A 22,707-nucleotide genomic window follows, 5' to 3' on the forward strand; every position below is an offset into this window, starting at 1 on the left:
ATTAAAATTAATATAAAAACTCAATGAACAATTCATACATGTATATTACAAAAAAAGTTCTTGTACCAAAGTTCTTATTAGACTTATTTTTTTTTCTTTCCTCGTGGTGACTTGTCATGTGATTGTCTCAGTTTCTGGACCAAACAAACACACTAATAATTTTAAATCTGAAACAGTGATTGTGCCTTACGGCTCATGTATGTACAGGGTGATCTGAAGTGGTGCCCATTAGCAAAAGAGTGATACAATGCCCACACCTCTACTGGAACTGATACCAACAAACTACAGAATCTAAACAGACTACACCCTGTCACTGTGTATTACTGTCCACAATGGAATCTTCAAAGACAAACAGAGTATGAAATTTATCTGTAGTGATTATAGCCACCATTTTGAATTGAACTTTACACTCTGCCCTCCTCGAATAAATCGACTCAGGTCGGACTTAGGTAGGATCTAAGTACAAGTGCAGGACATTATTACTTCTCTCTTTGATTCTTGATGTTAATTTCTTTTTTTTTTTCCTTGTTTTTTTTTTTTTTCCTTAAAGAGTAATTCCAGTGCTCACTCTTTCACCTCTTTTTGTCCCCCCGCCCCAGTTGCTACACACAAATCACCCCAAAAGTCATGTTTTAAATGCACCTGTATTTTGCTTAAACGAAAACTTCTGGAGTTTGTTTGCTTTTATCAAACAAGCAGTCTGAATTGTTTTCCTCAGCTGGTCTGGTGAAGCTGGCCCTCATGGATGTTTCAAAGTTGCTCACGTGTGAATGGAGTGAGGTAATAGAATATGAGGCCTTCTCTTTTTCGTTTTTTTTTTTTTTTGTTTTGTTTTTATTTTTGTTTTCCTTGTGAAATTTGTGTTTCTTTTCTTTAGACCCAGAACAAGTGGGTAATATCTTAGGGGAACTTGAAACATTTTTTTTCCCGGTGAGTTTTCAGTTAGGCTTTTAGTCCACTTGAGGATGTGGAACGTCTCACTTGGACAGTAGCATCTGAACTCAAAAAATGAGCTTTTTTTTTTTCTTTCCTTTTTGCCACTTATTATCCCAAAGCAGCTCAGCCTAGTGCCCCTGGTTAGGTCTTCATCTCCTTAGGAGAGGAGATAACAGTTATGCCTACTGAGCCATCCAGACAAGGAATGGCAGCAAGCAGATCATTTTGTTACCTCTTTCCCATTTCATTCTGTCTTAAAAACTGGATGTTGCTGCTACTGTCCGCAAGCTCTGGGTATTGCTCCACGGGGAGGACATAGTATCCCTCGTAACCCTGCACCCTTCCTGTGCTCAGGAGCTGTTGCTTCTCTCCATCAGTCCACAATCGACTGCCCTCCCTCCCTTCCCGGGCTTTCTGCTGTTCCTTGGCCCATGCTGCTCCCAGGGCCCTCTGCCTTGCCTGGTCCAGGACTCGGGCTTTCTCTTCGTCAAGTGTGTCTGGGGTGAGGCCGTAGCGAATGTTGAGCAGGAGCGTTCGGTACTGGAACTCAATGTTTGTGAACCTTCGAGTCCTCCCGTTGACCAGCAAGGTAGGCTGCGACATGGTCACATTTACCCCACTGTCCAGCACCTTCCGCCCACTCGTCATGGCAAGGGTGACCAGGTCACTGTCAGAGGAGCCAATTTTTACGAAGTAGTGCGTGTCCTTCCCCTCTATGCTGTAATGCATCTTGTCCAGGTAATAGGCATTGTTCAGCACGGAGGCCACCTTCCGACTGTCTTCGCTGGCGATGCTAGACACTCCCGTCACCACACGCCCTTCCTTGATGGCAAACATGATCCCTTTCCCAATGATGGGTGTGGTAGTGGCAAACCAGTGGCCAGCTTTCTCTCGGATGCTGGCGTGGAGCCGTTTGGAGATGACCTGTCCCTCCAGGGCCATGAATGCCTGATTATGCCTCTCTGTCGTCTGCTGGACTCCTGTAATGAGCTGGAGGCAAAAGAAAACCCAGAAGGATGAGAAGGTTGGCCTTAGCTCATTAAAAGGCAACAAAAGGTACGCATTTGCTCCTCTCAGTGCTACCCTTCCCCTTCCCTGCTGACACAGAACTAACATAACACTGCAAGGCTAACGTCTCCAAAAGTAAGGCTGGGCCACCCAAGGGTTGCTGAGCATTCGAGGTCATGGACTCTATGCTGGCGGGGCAGAGAGTCCAGATTACTATGTAACTAATTAAGAAGCAAAGTGAGGAAGGTGTGCCACCTTTCTAAAGCTCTACACATCAACAGATGACCCTGAGACTCTTCTCTGAGGTTGGGGAAAGGATAGCTATTCATTAGTGGTTTCTTTGACAGTTGTCTCATACAACTTAGACGAAAAGCATCCTGACCTGAAGGGTGGGTTTGTTTGGATTCAGTGGTTCCAGCTGTGGGCCATATTGCCTTCCAAGCAGGTGAAGTAGGGCTGGTCCCTGGATAATGTCCAAAACTGCCCCATTCTTTAATATCTTATGATGTGCTGAATAAGAAATTAGTGCTCACTTTGCTCACCTGGGCCATGAGGCTAAGAAGAAAGAACTCTTAGCTAGGAGTTAGGAGATGAGTTCCAGTCCTCATCTTTTTTTTTTTTTTTTTTTTGGGGGGGGCTAGGCAATGGAGTTAAGTGAGCTGCTCAGGGTCACATAGCTAGTAAGTGTCAAGTGTCTGAGGCCGAATTTGAACTCAGGTCCTCCTGACTCCAGGGTCAGTGCTCTATCCCCTGTACCACCTAGCTGCCCCTAGTCCTCATCTTTACCACTGACTTTTACATGGCATGTTATCTTTCATACCTCAGTTTCCCCATTTGCAAAATATAGTCTACCTAAGTTGCTGCGACACAGACTAGGATAATGGGAAATGAATACGTTTTGAAATGTACAGTGCCTACACAAGTGCAAAAAAGTCTTATTAATTCAAAGAATGGTTCCTCACATGGTGGGAATCATCATGGGGATGTCTTGTCCTGGGTGACCAGGAGATTCTAGGTTGTCTATTTGCAGTGACCTCAATTTGACTGATTTACTGAAACAGCTATAACATTTCATATTTTTATAATGCTGAGTTGTTATTGTTGAGTCATTTCAGTCATGTCTGACTCTTCATGACCCCATTTGGGGTTTTCTTGGCAAAGATACTGGAGTGGTTTGCCATTTCCTTCTCTAGCTCATGTTACAGATGAGAAAACTGAGGCAAACAGGGTTAAGTGACTTGCCCAGGGTCACATAACCAGTAAGTATCAGAGGCTGGATTTGAACTCAGGAAGATGAGTCTTTCTGATTCCAGGTCTGGCGCTCTGTTCACAGCACCACCAAGCTGTCTCATAATGCTAAGTACTGATCGTCAATAGAGAGGAGGGAACTTGATGGAAGGAAGAGTTTCCTGGCAACTAGAACCAAGTGAAATGTGTTGTCTTGGAAGGTATTAGGTTCCCCCTACACATTGGAGTTCTTTGGGTAGAGTAGTAGATGACCACTTGTCAGATTTAGGACCACAGATCTAGGGCTGGAAGAGATCTTGGGAGGTTATCTAGTGTAACCCTCTCATTTTACAGAAGAGGAAACTGAGGCTCAGAGAGGTAGTGACTTTTTTCCAAGATCATTTAGGTGAATATCAGAACCAGTATTTGAACTCCAGTCCTCTAATTCTAGTTGGTAGGTTTTCCCTTAAGACAATTCATGTTCAGATACAGGTTAAAGTGGCTGTTCTTTGAGGTCCCTTCCAATCCTAAGATTCTCTGTGCACTAACCTTTTGAATAGTGACAGAGTCTCACTCACTTCAGTGAACTATGGGCCACTTAACTTCCAAATCAAAACTGACAACTCTCTGGCCCTCACTGCATGAACCAACCACAAATGATCTTAAAAAACTCAATCTGTATAAAATTTTAATCATAAAACACTGAGGTTTTATGTGGGGCATAAAAATGTTCCTTTAATGGGACAGAAACTGCAAACCATGGTTTTATTACTCCCCATAAAAGCCAAAAGGGTTATGATCTTATAGGAAGAACAGATGGTAAGTTACCTCCAGATTTCCCTGTGCCACTGTTAATCAAGTAACAACTCAAGGGTACAGACAGAACAGGTAACGATACTGCAATTAAGGTAATAATTGAGGTTGGGAAGAAAGATGGTTTGTACCCAACAGGTGACGATGTTGACATTTGTTTTCCTGTGAATCCAATGCTGTTTAGTGGCCCATTTCTACCCCACTATGATGTTATACTCCTCCGTGGATGTGCACTCATCCCCTTGTAATTCTGTTTACAATATAGAATGCCAATAATGATTTGGATGCTTAGCTGGGGTGTCAGCTTACCTGTCCAGTTTCACTAGCTTGACTTTCTGACAATTCATAAGGTGGAGGCACAAAGTACATTTTAGCTCTTGGGAAACCAGGAATGATATTGCTGAGCTGAAACCCAAACATCACAAGCCAGCTTTTCACATCTACAATGAAAAATAAAGGAGAGTTAAGAAAATAGGCCACTTGGCATCAGCAGTGGAGCTTGGTGAGACACCACTTGTGAAATAACAGGAAGTCTATACCACACATCCAAAGTGGAAACAAAGCTGGCGTATGTCAACGTCTCCTCAGTCTATCAACCCAATGTATTTTTACACAGGTGCTGAGAAGTAATATGTTTGTAACTTTGACAAAATGTGTCAGGAGGTATACACATTATTAGTAGGGTTTCACCTTTCTGACAACTTAAGAAAAATCAGATTGTCTTTGAAACGTTCTCTCTCAAGAGATCTCTTCCTTCCTGTTTCTCTTTCTCTTAAAGTCATAACTAGGAAGTTTTGAATCTGGGGCAAAGTGTCATCATCGAGCAACCAACTAGCATTTATTAACTGCCCACCATGTTCCAGGCACTGTGCCAGGTGATGGCAATACATAGAAAACAATATTAAACAGTCCTGCCCTCAAGGGGCTTCTATTCTATTACAGGGCAAAAAGAATAAAGTGCGGTGTCATTGGTAGTGATGGTAGAGGAGAGTGTGTGACACTCTCTCTCTCTCTCTCTCTCTCTCTTTTTTTTGTTAGGCTGTAACACTATCTCCTGAGTGGTATATAGAATCCAAGATACTGGCACTGTGCCACTTTGTGGTTACAGCATAGAGGATAGTGGTGGAGGTGGAGCATGATGGGCAGAGAATGAGCTCACTCAACCTTGTCTGCCATCTATCAGTCTCCCATTTTTACCAATTATTCATCTTAACTAGGTGTTAAGCTCTGATGTTTCTATGCTCCTTACCTGCAGTCAACACCCTCTAAATTCATGCCTAGAGCAAAGCCCTGATCACTCCATCCTAGTTACAGCCATCCCCTCCCCCAGTCTCCTTCACCCTCCCACCTGAAATTCACTCTTTAATAATGCTAAGTGAGATTTCCCTTCTGAGGAGAGGACGATGGTTCAGTGGCTACTAACTCTGACAGTGACAGCTCATGTCATTGACCTTTTTCTTAAGCAGTCAATGTGGTTGGTTTTTGAGTATTACCAGATCACAAATATTTATTGGAGTCACCATCTCCTTCTCCATTTTGCAGAAGGTGCCTCTTCAGCAGTGCGCTGACAAGACAGCTCCTCTCCTCATTTTGAATGTAATTGGTGTTACACTGTAACAGTCTCCCTAAATAATCTGTTGAGGAGGGAGTCATTTAGGTCTAAGCAAGAGAATGCAGCTCATTCTAATAGTTCATTATTCCCCTTTTCTAATGTTCTTCACAGCATGTGATTACACAGCTAGAGAAGTTAGCTTTCCCTCAGAAAATGCTGTCAACAAAGCATCCTCAGGTGTTAAGTGTAAATATGAGAAGGAGATAATGTGAGAAGAAGGTTATGCCTTTCTTCTCACTTACGAAAATTAAACTTTACAAAATCGAACTTTTTTCCCCCCTTAAGTGAAAGCATTCTTGGGATTTGTAAGCTTGAAGAACGAACAGGAGGCCACTGAGAGGGAGATGCCATGAGTCCCAGGTACTGGGACTCATTATTGTTTTCAACTACTTTCAAGTGTGTCTCATGAGTAGTTTCCTTAACTAGGGTTTCATTTGTGAATTGGCATTTGCAAAAATAGCATCATTTAGCCCGATACAATAAAATCTATTAGGCTGAGGTATTACTCAGCAAGCATCAGAAACCTGGAATGGGGTCTGGGGACACCCACGAATTCTTCTGCCAGATCTAAAATCAGTGGCTTCCCCAAAGCCTAGGAGCCCCAGTCATATTCACTTTCATCTTCCTTCCCTCAATTGGCAGCTGTCTCCTGGGAGTCTAGAAGGAGAGGACAGAGCCAGCTTGTAGTGCCTTATTTAGAGAAACAAGCCCTTTCCTTACTTAGGAACTGCCACTCAAGAAGATAGCTCTGTTCTTAAATTGTAAGGGTTCCTTTAATTATGGGAGATAGTGGGTTCTGTTATTAGAGTTTCTCTTGACTGCATCTTAATTACCTCTTCTTTGTAAATTGTTAGCAACAAGTTCAACTACTTTTCTATCCTCCTAAGTGGTAAATTAGCCCTAATTGATATGAGGGTAAAAGTTTTACCAAAACACAATACATACAGATTGATTTAGTGCTCTTTTTCCTCCTTTTCTGCAGGTGTTCTCCCAATTCTAATGTGATTTTGGACATTAAACATTTTTTATGCTACTGGTTCAGGCCATCACTGATCTAGTCCCTCACTCAACAAACAATAGGCTTCTTTCTGAATAATATTCTTTAGAAGCTAATGATTATGGAATATGGTTGAATTTGGTTCAATATGACTTGCTTTCCCCTTGACTGAGATGCTTGATGTAAGAGCAGTGGAATGAGGTGCTACCATTTTGCAGGAAAAGTACATGTTTATGACACTTTCAAGAGCCAGCAAGAAAACATAGGGCCCAGGCAGGTTTACTGCACTGACTGCATGTGTTTATTTGGGACTTGGCATCAGCAGGTGTCTATTCACTTTCATCCGGCACAGACTATGGAAATACTCTTTGTCTAGCTTTGGCTCATTCATTCCCAAGTATCCAGAGCCAAACCTGATTCTGTGGCTCTGAGAACCCACTGGTGGCCAATGATAAGCACTGTCTGTTTTCCACTTCATTTTCTATGAAAACTTGGAGCCCTTCCACCCTGAAATACCTTTTCCTCTATTGTCTTACTTGTCAATGGGAAATACACCAAAACTGATGTCAACAGTGCTATCGGTGTTCTTCCTGGCATATATGGAAAGGGATATTATTTAAAAAGGTCTCCTTATGATGGGAAACCTCTCTCAAACTCTACTAGGACAACAACTCTCTAGTGGCGGCTTCCCTGATTAAGGCAGAGGGGCTCTCACCTGTCACATAGTTTTTCAAATCCAGCTCATTGCTGAGAGGGTTGTTGCTTTTGAACATATATAGGTTGAAGGGGGCTGGTTCCTTGCCAATGTTTCTCCACATGGTATAGTCAGGGGAGGTCCAACGTCCTGCCAGTACATCATAGTCTCTCTGAGTGAAGTGGACCAACTTGGTTAGGGGGTCATAGAGTCCCCCATGGAAGCCAATGACTAATTGAAAGTCAGGGTTAGAGTCATAGTAAATCTCCCCATATGCTGTATACTGCAGCTGTTTGATCATAAGACCATTTATGCTGAAAACTGCCAGGGGGGTTCCAGTGTTGTCTGATGCTACATAGTACTCCTCTCCACTGCTGCTCTCCATGGCAAAGAGATGGCCCTGAAGGTCATAGTAAAGGGAAGTGATCTCTGAGTTGGAATGGTTGTAGACATGAGTCATCCGGGTTGGGTTGTGGAGGTCAGAATAGAAATATTGCAAATGGTGCCCAAGGTTGGTCTTGCAGGAGGCTCGCCGCCCCACTCCATCATACCGGTACTGAACACTCCACCCACTGGCCTTGTTGTAGGCTCTTGTTAGGAGACCCTTAGAGTTGTACTCAAAGATATCTGAACCTCTCTGGCAGAGGTAGCCATCATCATCTATCTTGTACTGTATGTCACCTAGACGTGTGATCCTATCCCGGAGGTCAAAGCGTAAGGGTATGATCCGGACACTGTTGCCAGGATTCAACAGGTGAAGATTTCCATTAAGGTCATAGCTGTAGCGCCAGGTTGGTCTGTCATTGACTGCCACACTCTGGAGCTGCCCGTCCCCATCATAGTCATAGGTATATTTGGTAGTATTGGCATAAGGCCCCAGTTTCAGCTCCCTCTTGGTCACTCTTCCCATGCTGTCATATTGGACTGTCATCCAGTACATGAGGGACCTGAACATTTCATACTGGACTTCCTTAATCCTCCCATGGGTATCAAAATGTTTGCTCAGAGTCATGACTGCGGTTGTTATGATTTGATTTATGTCATAGTAGATGACTCCAAATTTGCCAAAGTGTTCTACTTTGCCAGAGATCTCATCATAGCGGTAGAGATCCACTGGAAGAGGAGTCTCACTTATGACGGGTTTGATGCTTGCGATCCGAAAACTGTTGTCATGGTAGGTGTAGTCAAACCTTGCATTGACCATACCTTCCTCTGAGAATCTGTAAATCTGTTTGTCAACAAGTGGGCCAATTTTCCGATAACGAATAGTGCAGGAGAACCCACCACTTTGGAGGTTCACCATCTTCAAAACACCAGTTGTCTCATCATAACCAAAAGTGACCGCTGTGCTGTCATAGACTATTTCGGACAGCTTGGAGAGCTTCCCATATTTGTAGAACACTTGTCGCCCAGTCCCCAAAAAGGACGTCTTTAGAATGCGGCCATCATCACTGTAATCAAAGATGACTGAAGCATTGCTCTCTGGAGGATTATAAATGTTCCTGATGTAGCCAATGGAGGTGTGAGTGGACATGCTGTGCCGGGCAACACTGGGCATGGTGACAGCATGAAGACGGTCAGAGGCATCATATTCAAATATGTACTGCCTCTGGCTCTGCATCAGGAGCACCATGGACTGGAGGAAAAGCAAGGGAGGGAAAAGAAAGGGACGTTGGAGTTAGACAGGAAAGTGGAAAGGAAACAATGTAGAATTTTTGGCAAAACTCATGGAAAATACAGACACTCTCCAATGGACAATCTCCTTCACCCTGACTCAGAGATAAGTACAGAGCCTCAGTCACTTAAATTCCATATCAATGGGACAATGAAAAGAGCATGAGATTTGGAGTCAAAGGACCTGGGTTCAAATCCAAGCTGTTACCACTTGGACCTTAGACAAGTCATTTAATTTCCCTGGGTTCCAATTTTCTCATTTATAAAATGAAAGAGTTGGACTAGATCAGTGGTGCCAAACTCCAGCTGGGCTGCAAAACTCCTGAATGAAGCCCAGATTAGATGAAAATATAATTGGGAAATGTTTAACAAAATAAATAAAAATACAACACAACATAGATAATGTTAATTTATAGTTTTCTAAGTCAACATGCAGCCCACAGGGATCTGCATTTCTATTTGAGTTTGACACCACTAGACCTCTAAGGACTCTTGCAGACTTTTTTTTTTTTAGTGAGGCAATCAGGGTTAAGTCACTTACCCAAGGTCGCACAGCTAGTACGTGTCAAGTGTTTGGTCTGAGGCCGGATTTGAACTCAGGTCCTCCTGACTTCAGGGCCGGTGCTCTATCCACTGTGCCACCTAGCTGCCCCACTGCAGCTTTAAAACAATGAGCCCTACTTCACAGATAGATTTTCAGCAGAGAGGTATCCTTCTGAAAATATTGCACTCACAAAGGCCCACAAATCCCCACTGAGGAATAGCAAAGCTTAAATGTAACACTACTGGTTAGCATTTATATAGTACTTCAAAGTTGACAAAGAACTTTTTGTTATCTTATTTAATCTTCGTAACCCCCTTTGTGAGGCAGGTGCTACTATTATCCCCCATTTTTACACTGCAGGAAACTGAGTCTGAGAAAGGTTAAGTGACTTGACCAGGGTCACATAGCTAGTAAGTATCGGAGATAGGACTTTAATTTAGGTCGTCCTGACTCCAAGCCCAGCGCTGTAGCCACTGTACTGCCATAGGTGCCTTTATAGTCTCTGCTGTACTCTTCACTAACAGTGGTTTGATCCTCAGCTTTCTCCTCTTTGACCTCTCACAGGATGTTGCTTGAAGCTATTAACCACTCATCAGGTAATGTGGCTGTTTGTGAATGTATTGCCTGCCTCTCCTAGACTGTAAGCTCCATGAGGGCAGACACCCTGTCTTATCTAAACCACATCTTCCCAAGTGCCAAGTACTGAGCATGGCACAGAGCAGAAATATAATGTACTTCTGTTGAACCAAATTGGGAAGTGTAAGTATTTCAGGCCCACGGATTCTGGAAAAGACTTTCACAAGTAATAAAGGCCACATTCTTTTCCTTAAGATACTTTCTAGGGCCTTTCTAGGATCTAAGACTCCAGCTTCCCTTAGTCTCGATTTCATTGTAACATTATCTCCATCACCATTCACGGAGGGCCGTATCAGTGGCGGCATCTCCTTCCCCTGCAGAGCAGGAGCTTCTGCAACTTGTAAGAGAGAGAGATTGAGGGGGGGAAGAGGGGAGGACAGGAAGGTAGGGGATTGATGTGACGCTGTAACTCGGACTATAGGTCAACGGGAACCCGAAAACAACGAGGGTAGTCTTCAACAGCCTCAAAACATGATCTAAGGTGGGTATCCTCTCCTCGTGTTCTGAAGTGAACTTCTCCCCTAGTGAGAGAAGTGTCTGACTCTGCTTAAACCAGGGAAGTTGGACACTTGCATGGAGAGAGCCTAGAGGCAGCTAAAGACGGCAACCAAAGAGGCAATGTGCAGCAGCTGGGGCTTCAGTTTTAGACAAACTTTTCTATTCTGATAGCTTAATTTAGGACCAGGCAGAGATGAATCCCTGCATTTCCAATTCATAAGTAATGATTAGATGAGAGCTCTCTTGCCAGTGGGGTGATTCGGCCCGATTTTTGCAGCACATTTTTTAGAATAAAATCAGGCAATCTGTCCTTCCTGCCATTACTGAGAAGCCTAATGCTTTTTTATGGAAATAGTGCTGAGCCATGAATAACACATTCCTTTAAATTTGCTGTCCAAGGGGAGGGCGGAGAACCTTCGTCTATTTGGTGTAAGAGTTTTGAGTGTCTGAAGGCAAAAGATTTCAGATCTTTTTTTTTTTTCCCGGAAAGCCCAGAATGAGTATCTTAATGCCACTGTTTCACCAAGCCGCCCATCATCTCACAGACAGGCAGAGAAAGTTCACCTACTTTGTCAAGGTAGGAGTAGCTCCACACTTTGCCATCAGAAAACATTCGAGAGATGATCCGACCCTGCTTGTCTATGTCTGTCCTTTCACTCATGGCCCCACGCTGGAGGCCTGCCAGCCTACCGTTGAAGAAGTAGGAGACGTTGACTGCAGCTAGCCCACTGCTGGGCAGCCAAAGAAAGGGGCGTCCCACTTGGTCATAAATGATCCTCAGGGTAAACTTTCGATGATCATCATAGATCTTCTCTGTTCGGATGTTCCTATCATAATCAATGGACAGGAGGTTTCTCCCATGGACCTATAAAAACACAAGGGGCCTGTTTAGCATGTCAGGAAGAAAAAAATACCCAGTTATATTAACATGAGGCTATGCCAAGTATGTGGCTGGTGTAGCCATGGGACACAGAGTAATTTTTTTTTTTAAGGCAATTGGGTTTGTTAAGTGACTTGCCCAGGGTCACACAGATAGTATGTGTCAAGTGTTTGCTCTGAGGCCGGATTTGAGAGACAGAGTAATTGTGTGCTGACTTCAAATCTAATGCTCTTTGCATTTCATAGGTGATACTAGGTTGCTTATAAAGCAATAATGAAAGACTCTCTGGAAGAAGTATGACTTGGGCAAGGCCTTAAATGATGAGTAGAATGTGGATAGGCATTGAGGAGGGCAAGGATAGTAGGTCAAATGTGTGTAAAAGAAATGAGCGTGTTATGTTCTCAGTTTGGCTGAAGTTCAGTATCTGTATTGGAGAGTGTGCAATTAAGAAGGTCCCAACTGATAAAGTTGTTGTTTTTCATTTGTTTCAGGCATGTCTGACTCTTCATGATCCCATTTGGGGTTTTCTTGGTAGAGATAGTGGAGTGGTTTGTCATTTCCTTCTCCAGCTCATTTTACAGATGAGGAAATTGAGGCAAACACGGTTAAGTGACTTGCCCAGAGTCACACAGCTGCTAAGTGTCTGAGGCTAGACTTGAACCCAGGAAGATGAGATTTCCTGACTCTAGGCCTGTCCTCTATCAACTGATAAAGTAACAGGTATAAAAAAATGGGTGAGCAAAGGATTTTAGAGGGGTTTGTCTTATAGTCAATTTTAGGTGTTTCTGAGGATTTTGGAATCCAATAACATAAGGTAATTTACATACATACATGTATCCAAACTGAGACTACCATTTCCAGAGCTGGTAACAAGTTGGGGTTAGAAAGGCTATTTCTTCTTAAAAGTGTAACTTGGTGAAAACTGTTTCCCTTCGGTTCTAAATGAATGTGGAAAGTTTAGGAAGACCGTTCAATATGCTAGCTCGTTTGTTTCAGTATTCTGGGTCATGACTACTCAGGTGTCCAGCAGGGATTTCATAAAGACATTATGAATGTCACCAAAGGCAGATGACAATTGGTGTTGTCACCTAGCAGCCACTGAGCACTGAATTGCCCTATCGCCTTTTCTTTCTTTCCCCAATTCTCCTTCCAACTTCTTGTATCTTCTCCAGGAAAAATAGGGGCCTGGCTATATGATCCTCAAAGTCCCTTCTACTTTTAATATTCTATGATTCTACTCTCTTCATTCTTTTCTTTCTCCTCTGCTTTCTCCCTCTCTTAGTTTTCTTTCTCTCTCAGCCCCTCCAGTGGCATCCACAGAAAGTGTTTATAACCCTACTGAGGTCATATGAGGCTGAAAAGACCCCTTGACCCCACATGCACTCACACCAAAGAACAAGTATGAACCGTTACAGCTAATGAATTTTAGATTTATGATTTTGAAAACCAAAATTGGTCATCAGGAATGGCATTTCCTTTGAGCCGTAGCACTTTCTAATTTGGTTTTTAATTGTGAATTTTCAGTGAAGAATGCCCAGTGCTTCTGATAACAATGAAATAAGATAAATTCAGTGGTAGATGAGCCAAGGAGTCTGGGCTAGTGCTGTAATCTAATAAAGCCTCTTAAGTAATTTAATTGTGTTCGTGCCATTAATAAAGTGGAAGTCTTTAAGTTGGATAGCCTTTGATGGCGGTGACAACCAAAAGGAGCATTCAGCAGTTCCTGGGAATGTGTTCTTCAAACTTATAGTTTGCAGGAGCTTTGATTTAGCAACATTTTCTCTTATACCGATTTAAATTGCCCATCAAATAATATTTAAATTAACCTTGAGGCTTCCTGGAGAACATAAAAGTTATTTTGAATTATTCTCACTGCCATGATCAACACAATTCCCACCCTATCTTGCTCCGTAGGAATCCAGTGGTAGAGAAACCAATTTTTAAATTAATACAATTTTTTGTTTGTGAGGAAGTCATTATTTTTAATTATCGGGTGTTTTCCTCATCCTGGCTTCCCCAGTTAATAAAACTCAGCTATTTAGCACTGTTTTTATTTCTGCAGTGGGCTAACTTTGGGAAATAGCTCCCTCTGTGGAATTTCCCCCAGAATGTTTTTCTCTAGCAGAGGTTGTTGTTGGTGCCTGAAGTGCTCATAAAGAACCCAAGGAAAGGAAACGTGGCACTTTGGAATGGTCCTCTTGGGCTCATAGCTGGTGGCTCTGATTCTGCTCTGAGGGGTAATGACTGGGGCTGCTGAGTTGAGGCAGCCCAAAAGAAAAAAAATGAACAATGTGATTTTTATAAAGGATGGGGCAAGAGGAGAGAATTGGAGTAGCAGCAGGAGAGAATTCAGTTAGACTCAAAGAGGAAATCCCTCAGCTATCAGGCTGATTAAAAGCAGGAACGTTTTACAACAGTGAGATTAGGCTCAATGATCCTCACAAGTAAGAAAATCATTTGTGTTTCTTTCTTAGTCTAAACATGCACTTTACACGAGAAATAAAATGGACAACATGGACTTTTCTGTTTCCTTCTGGCTCTGGGATTCTTTTTAAAAACTAGCTATCCCACTAGCACCTACCCAACATGGTTAAAAATCACATTGTGACCAGCATTTGTTCAAACAAAACAACTCACCACAGAATCTATATCTAGCTTAGAACAGACCTCCAAGGGTCAGTTTGTTTATCCCCTTGTCTCTAGGCAAGAGAACATCTATCCTGGAGCAGACAGGTGGGTATCCATACTATTTTCTGAGTCGTCGTGCTATTTATAAACTATTACAGCCAGGAAGGACTTTGTCTTGTGCAAACCCCGGACCCAGTGTGGCAGGTAAGGATCTGAAAAAATAGAAGTTTTACACATTCCCTGTGTATGACAAAAAGCTGGCCCACTCTGACAGCTCCACAGGAGATCAAATGTGTTTGTACATACATGAGCATACCTACCACACACATACAAAACTCAGACTAGGAAATGTCCTGTCTGGTTCTTAGGTTCCTGTGATTTGCAAAGTAAGTAAAAGTAACACTCCAGAGTATAATTGCAGTGTCATATTAATTATATGGAAACCAAAACAAAATTACTAACTCCCACTTCTCCTTGGAATACTAATAACACTAATACCAATATCATGACGGAAGATTATCTTGGAAGCAATTTTTCTTTTGTTCTGCTACCTACACATGTATCTGTTTCTTACCTCTGCAGTCTTTATGAAAATTACAATCAGGAAGACAGCTCCAGGAGGCTGGTTATCTGCTTTCTTTCAGAGAAAATCAGACTTCTCACAACACATTTTTTTTTTTTTTTTAGAAAAAGAGCGGATGTTTTAAACTTAAGTAGAAAGGGTCTGTGTTAATTCCCACTTCCAAAGCATTTGAAAAAAGCCCTTCTGACCAAAAATCCTTGACCAGGCCCTCAGAACAGGTGCACAGCATAGTGGTTATACATTCAAAGGATGGTTAGCATACATTTCATAACAAGGTGTCTTTGAAACCAAATTGGCTGGTATTTCTCAAGCACCATTGACCAAAAAGTCCACAGTGCTAGACATCAGCCTCAAGATGCTGATGTAGATTTAGCTTCTGCAGTGCTGTGTGTGTGGGTGTGTGTGTGTGCGTGCGCGCGCGTGTGTGTGCATGTGCGTGTGTTGAAAGGCTAGGGGGTGGTGACGAAGGTGGGTGGCAGGAGGTAGGAAAAGGGGAGGACAGAAGAGGTGGAGAATAATTTTTCCAAATGAAATTATTTGAGAAATTTTCAGGAGGTGAAATGTAATTACGTACATTGGGTATGGGTGGGGATGTTGAAGCTAACATCCCAATTAAAAAAAATGAATCATTGAATATTGAATTATCTGTCAGGGTCATGGCCCTTTCATCTAACATATCTGTTAGCCATCCTAAGTGGCCAATACCTTTCTCAGTTAAAAGAATGTGGCTGAGGGGTATGAATGAAAAATCACTTATTAAGCACCTGCTATGTGCCGGGTACTGTGTTCAGTGCAGAGAATTGTTTGGTTGTGAATGATTTTTCATGACCCCTTTTAGGGTTTTCTTGGCAAAGATACTGGAGTGGTTTGCCATTTCATTCTCCAGCTCATTTTACAGATGAGGAAATTGAGGCAACCAGGGTTAAGTGACTTGCCCAGGGTCACACAGCTAGTAAATGTCTGAGGCCAGATTTGAAGTCAGGTCTTCCTCTCTCCAGGATCAGTACTCTATCCACTGAACTACCTAGCTGCCCCCTAGAGTAGAATCTGTTAGTTCCCTTGATTCTCATCTCATGAAAACTGCTATTACTTTGTCTTCTCTTGCACGGGCCTGATCAAAGCTTAATATTCCATTTTGACCTGTTGGAGTGATCAGGAGCTCAAGGGTCTTAAGCAAGGTGGGAAGGTCGGGCAAGATGGTTGGACATGTCTTTTATGGTTACTGCTAGGTTGGTATGGTAGAAAGATGACTGGTTTTAGAATCAGAAGACCTCTTATGAGTCCCAGTTTTTATAATAACTTTGTGGCCCTGAACAAGCTATTTAAATTGTCTGAGTGACAATTTCCTCATACGTAAAAATGGGAATAATGAAACTTGCTATACCTCCTTCACTCGCTATTGAAAGTACTTTATAAACTCAAAGCAATATAGAAATGAAATTTGTTATTACTAATGGTAAGAGGCATTGGTTAGGGGCCAGAAGCCCTGATCCAACAGATAGTACTCTCATTTGTTATCACTGTTTTTCTTCAGCTTTCCTGCTATCCTCCAGGGTATCCAGAGGGGGAACTTATTAATTGCTGATTACCTGGTTCTATTTTTCTATTTTTCTCTTTTTATTCCCCTGCCCTAAGAAGAAAGTTGATAATGTACTAAATCTCTTTACGTGTCTCAATAAATCTTCAGCTAGAAGTGCTTCTTGGTACCTTCTTCCACACACACATACCAAGTATGGGCATAAAGCCAAGTGTGCACACACTTGGACCCAAGCACATCTTTAGCATGATTTTCCTACCAGATTAGGAGCAAGACAGTTAGACAAGAATGATACAGGCTAATTTTTAAATTGGTCACCTAGAACCCAGTCTTTTAGGCTAAAATTTCTGCATCTCTCAGTTGAAGCATAACAAGTGATTGTTTGGGGAGGGTGGGGTGATGAGGAATGGCAAAGAACCAAAGTTCCAATTTAGACACCAACCACCCTGGACATAAGATTTGTTTTCCTCTAGGTGAGTCTGGATACCTGTGACCCTTTTCCTCCTCAGACATCTGATTTCATCGGTGTAGGGAACTGTCAGTGTAGAAACCCACTTCACTGGTGAAGAGTGGCAACTAATTTGTAACTTACAGTCAAAGGGAGTTGTCTGAAGCAATGAGAGTTAAGTAACTTGTTCATGGTCTGTTAGCCAGAATCTATCAGAGGTAGATCCTGAACACAAGTCTTCCTGACTGACCCTCTATCCACTGTGCCAACTGCCTGCCTCTGTGACACACAACCAGCATATTCTATCCAACTCAGGAACTGCAAGCCATTTCATAGTGTCCTCTTGAAGTTCTGGAAAGAAAAAGGCTCCCAATCCCATCATCGATGTTATACTCTCCATCCTTGGTCCCCTCCCAACCTCTTTTTTTTTTTGTTGCTCCCCAGCAGTTTCTAGGAGTTGCTTTTATTCCATTCACTAAACAATTTACAAAGCTGAATTAAAATAAATGAGATGCAAATAAATTCCATGCTTTCTCCCTCATTTTCAAATTACATTTTCAGTCCACTCAACCTGTTATAATCTCATAGTGATTTTCATTTAAGAGAGCTAAATGGATATGTGATTATTGTTACAGGAACTAACACCAGACAATTAAATGTTGAGGTGTTGATAGATAAAGCTGTGTTTTGATTTGCATAAACATGATGCCAGCAAATCTAACCCTGGCAGGAATTCAGTTATAAGACTTGTGCGTCTAACTTCAGCTAATTACCACAAGTACCACTATTAAGTTTTTAATATTCAGAATTGGGATTATAGCCATTTTATTTTAGGGCCACATTTATCTTTATTTTGAAAAAAAATGCATAGCTGATTTATCAGAGAAAAGAAGCGATTACTACTTATAATCAACTTCTACAGTGCAGCGTATCAAAAATCAATTACACAGCCCTGAAATCCAGTCATTAAGGATTTAGCTGCTAATCTCATTCCATTTTTGTCTTGAGATATGGCAGCTTGCAACTCTGCAGATACCAAAAGAGTAAGGAAAACATGGGAGTCTGCTGATAACCTAATGTTGAGAATTAGACATCTGCTAGACAAAAGGAGAATCTTAATATGGAGCAGCCCGGCTCCTCTTGTGGTCACGATAGCCAGGAAATGGTATTCCAAATGAAATGGCAAGAGGGACAATCCATTTTTGGTGACATTGCTGTAATGCTGCTACTTGCAAGGATCTCAAAGCACCTGGGTAAGACCTGCTATAGGTTACCCCAGAACAAAGCAGCTGCTACTTGCATAATTCCTTTCAGAGGAAGATAACCTAACTTACTGACATTGAGTTTAGGCATGATCTCCATGTTCCAGCCAAACTGGCCTACTTTTTGCTCTCTATATGTGACATTTCATCCCCGCCTCTGCAGCTTTGTATTCCCCCATGCCTAGAAAGTGCTTTCTCATCTTGGCCTCTTAGAATCAGCGATTCCATTTGAGGCTCAGCTCAAAGGCCAACTCTTATGAAAACCTTTACTGATCATCTTGGTTGTCACCAGATCACTTCCTATTATTCTGTATATATCATGTACTTTCTCATCTATATACTTTTCCTCTTGTAGAAAGTAAGCTTATTAAAGGCAGGAACTGTTTCCTTTTTTTGTCTTTGTATTCCCAGTACTGAGCATAATGCCCAGTATATAGCAGGTATATAATAAATATATATTGAGTTGAATTGGACAAATATGTATTCAAGTGATCAAGAAGGCAGAGCCCCAACCTAGGAAAGTCCAGGTTAGCAAAATACTATAATCCCACCTGGGACTGGCCAAACAAATATGGGGTTTGGGGTGAACAGATAAGATGTTAAATGTGAAAAGGGGCCTGGAATTTGAGGGTCCAGCACTGACGTGTTATCCCTACAAGCCAGAAGAAGCCCAAGGCTAGGAGTTTCCACATCACATGCTTCCTCATGGACAGAAATGACACTTTTATAGTCTTGGAGAGCTGAGAATTTTCTCTGAAGGATGGGATTCCTATAATGATAACAACAGTATTTAGAAAAGCATTTTTAAGTTTGCAAAGCTTTTTACAGACATGACCCCTTTTGAGCCTCACAACAACCCAGGAAGGTAGGCATGACAAATATTATGCTGTCCACTTACAGATGAGGAAACTGAAACCCACAAGGGCACCGACTTGCCTATGGTCCCACAGAGATGGAATTTGAACTTTCTGTGGCCCAACTTCCAGTCTATCCATGATACACCATACTGTCTCATAAAGCTGTGTGGTCTGAGGCCTATGGAGGCCTGAGTTTGTGGAGCACTTTGTGGTGTCATGATGGCCTGGATGTTCCTCTGGCTGGCTATAGGACAAGTGTGTCCCTATCTCCTCCAAGAAATCCAGGAATTGTGGACTCTATAGTGCAATGTTATGGTTAAGAACCACTTACCCGAAGTTTCCTCCCAAAGACAGTAACTTTGCCTTTAATCTGCTCTTTTCTTAGGCGCCACTCAATGGAGTTTAAGCCATTCTCCATGGGCAGCGAAATGTTGCAACGCCCAATGGTGGGTGTGATGGTGCCTGCCAGGACATGGGGCTCGCTATGGAAGCTGACCGCCATTCCATTGGCATACATCACTCTCAGGGTGCCATTGTTGCAGAGCTGGTAGCTGTTCCGAACTTGATCTGGAAAAATGCAATTGGGAATGAGGGGAATGAAGAGATAAATTATCTACTCTATTAGTCATAAGGAGAACAAATCACCTATTTTTATAGGTTTCCATGGTACTTTGCAGCTGTCAGATGAAGACTGCCTGCAATTAGCACTCATACAGTGTTAAGGTGAACAGAAGAGATGCTACTGATCTGTGTAAAGAACAACACTATTAATATGTGGTGCTCCCAAAATAATTATGCCATGATGTTTTCCTTTCACTGGTTGAAAGCTATTAATAGAAAATTTAAATATATAATGATATCTTTTACCCACACAATTTATGTCAATCAGACTCCTAATTTAAAAAAAAATGAGCTAAAGAGAAAAAATGAAAGGGAAACTACTTTCCCCTTTATCCTTTCATTACCCTTTCTTGTACTCTTCACCTGGGAAGCTGTTAGGTAGACCACAAGGCAAATACACTCTAGGTAGTGAGCCCTCAGGAATGGGGAGAATTCTTTTCTGAAAGATGACAGAAAGTAAGCTTCCCTCCTTTCCTTAAGCCTCTGCTTTCTAGTGAGTATTCTATGCAGGAAGCTTGAATTCTGAACCAAGAAGATGGAAAGAGAAGTCAGGTACCACTGGGGGTTGGTAAGGCCTGATTAATTTTCCTGAATGGAATGTGCACTGGCCAATCAGATTTCTGACCTGTTCCTTGATCGATAAGTTACAAGAATAAAAGTCAGGTCAGAAACTCCTTTTATGGCTAAATTGCTCCCTGATTATCCAAGAAAAAGAACCCAGCTAGGTCAGCCAATGAGAAGTCAGTTTTTCAGGCACCCAGTAGCATGCAGCTGTCACTCCTGCATCTATAGTCATCATGCAGAAGGACAGAATCTACATCATTAATCATTTGGTGGAGCAGAAATAAAGTCATTGGAACAGGATGTGTCATGGGATAATAGTCTATAAATGTCACCATTTATCTATTGGGAGGACACTTTTATCCTCTGACAACATGCTAGCCCACTGACATTATCTCTTAATTAAAAGAAAAATTAATCTGCACAATTCTTTTTCTCTGTAGCCCCTGCACTTGTCGTATGCTGTGTCTAACAACAATAACCACAATATGGTCTGTGGACAGTTAATAGCCTTGGTCTATGGTGGGAGACTGCTATAGGTCTCAGATCCCAAGGCAATAACGCTAGCAAGTAACCACCTGCAAAAAGACATCAGAAGAAGCTTGAAAGAAATTAGTCAGTGGGCCTAAAAGAACAAATAAGCTTCATCTCCTTCCTTTTTATGGTCATTTGGGGACACAGCAGTAGTTAGTGGTGAAGGGGAGGAGATAGGGTATGGGTACAGGTGAAAGCAAAAAGTTTCAGTTTATTATGTTGGTATTTCCAAACATTCAGATATTGTGCATAATATGTTTAGAATATCCAGACAGTGGAATGATTTATTTTGTCCATCATTTAGGGGATTGGCATTTAGTTGACAAAGACTCAATACATGTTCTGTGGAGATTCAAAGAACAATAGAACAGGCAGGGTATTCTAGATCTTTGGTACCTTTTCTATGTCTGATAGCTCCTGTCACTTCCTTATCTTCTGGGTCTTTCTAGAGAGGCTGAGCTGTAGGAGGTGAGCATCCTACAGGGCTCCTACCTTGAACCACAGTGTATGAGGCTTCCACAGAGGACAGGTTGGTAATGACGGTCACATCATCATCACGGTTGGAGTTCTCAATATCTATTGTGATTGACTTCTCCATTTCCCTGTGTAGGCTGGTCACTACTCCGGTTGGGCGTGTCACATTCGTCAGGCGACCTTCATGGTCGTAGCTGGTAGACAAAAGAAAAACCACACCCATTGAAAGACGTCACCAAGGGCTGAAGGCATCTGTCCTTTCAGCATTTTACAACCCAATGAAACTGGGGGCAACAAAGTGTTAAAAGTGGGAGACCAAGTGAGGGGAGAGACAGAGATGGGAAGGGCTCAGACGAAGGCCTTGGAAGATAGTTCTTGATTTCTAAACAGATTCCAGTTCATATTCCTAAATTTGCTTGATCTTACTACAAACATCAAAGAAGGATAATTGCTTTATGGGGCAACCTGATGAGAGCATCAGTCTCTCAATCTCTGAAGAAGCCTGCAGCTGGCTTATGAACACAGCTAGTACATGCTTCTGGGCTGGTGCTCTTAAAATGGCCCTTATACTGCCTTACCTCAGCATTTCTGTAAGCTCTGTACTGTCCTATCACATACTTGCTTAAAACATTGTCTTGCTTCACCTATATGTCTCCTTTCTACCACTAAATTATAAGTTCCTAGAGAGAGGGAACTGTGCCTTTTGAAGCTTTCATATCCCTTTTACATGTATGGTATAATATATGTGCTCGATGTAGAGATTTTTTTTAGTCACAACTCTGCCATCGACTCTGTAACCTTGCATAAGCCACATCACCTGAGTCTCAGTTTCCTCATCTGTGAAGAGGGTAGGTTAGATTAAATGATCTTTGATGTTTCCTCTAGCTTGAAAGTTCTATGGTTCTGTGGATTGATGCCTGATAGGTACTTCATACATATTTACTGAATTAATGAATTATTACAGAATGAGATTAAAGCTGTTGGCTGCAAAGGTCAGGTCAGAGATCACAGTTTGAAAAAGGATGGACAGATGTAGAATGTAGGATATCAGGGTGATTGGCCTGTGTTTTGGGGAGCCTCCTGTGAACAGGAGGTTGAGAAGTAACTTGGGAAGGTAGCCAGTAGAGGCAGCTCTTCCAGGTAGTGCTTAAAAAAAAAAGGACCCATATTTCATATAGATACAATTATGTATCAATGCATAGATAGCTTTCTTCCCCTATCACCACAGAAAGAGCATGTAGGACGATTCATCCCTTTTTCAACACGCTCCCCTCAAAATGCATGCTCTGTGATTTCTGCCCCCCCTTCTAGACTGCCATTGATGTTAATTTTTAAGCTGATTTCATCTGCGTGTGTGCCTGTGTGTGTGTGTGTGTGTGTGTGTGTGTGTGTGTGTGTGTTGGAGGTGGGTCGGTAGGCTAGGGATTAAGGTAGAAGGAGGGGAACAAGGGAGTTATGGAAAGAGAATGTCGATGATCCTAGGTCTTGAATCCCCTAGGATGGATCTGGTTGGAGAAAAGAACGGCTCGTGACAGTGCAATCTCAAGCTTCCCTTTTTACTTTTTTCCAGTCCTCCTTCCGCCTCCCCTCCCCCACCCCCACATCTCCCCACACCAATCTCAACCTCTCACATCAATGGAAGGAACTCTATTTATGCTTGAAAGCTCAGGGCACGGCACTGAG

General features: G+C 42.3%; 1 protein-coding gene across 8 annotated transcripts in view; it reads right to left on the bottom strand.

Annotated features, from left to right (window-relative positions):
- Positions 1–810: 810 nt before the first annotated feature.
- The window catches only part of TENM2 (teneurin transmembrane protein 2), a 392,109-nt gene continuing 370,212 nt past the window's right edge, over positions 811–22,707 (bottom strand). For all 8 annotated transcript variants that reach the window (XM_027841747.1, XM_027841746.1, XM_027841748.1 and 5 more), the window contains 6 exons: positions 21,043–21,218; positions 19,166–19,401; positions 11,208–11,504; positions 7,309–8,923; positions 4,294–4,424; positions 811–1,926 (listed from right to left, as the gene is read on the bottom strand). In XM_027841747.1, the coding sequence (XP_027697548.1) occupies positions 1,165–1,926; positions 4,294–4,424; positions 7,309–8,923; positions 11,208–11,504; positions 19,166–19,401; positions 21,043–21,218 (3,217 nt within the window). In that variant the 3' untranslated portion in view covers positions 811–1,164. The remainder of the gene's footprint in view (positions 1,927–4,293; positions 4,425–7,308; positions 8,924–11,207; positions 11,505–19,165; positions 19,402–21,042; positions 21,219–22,707) is intronic.

Source organism: Vombatus ursinus, unplaced genomic scaffold (genome assembly GCF_900497805.2).
Source record: "Vombatus ursinus unplaced genomic scaffold, bare-nosed wombat genome assembly UNPS02014863.1, whole genome shotgun sequence".
Classification (NCBI taxonomy): Eukaryota; Metazoa; Chordata; class Mammalia; order Diprotodontia; family Vombatidae; genus Vombatus; species Vombatus ursinus.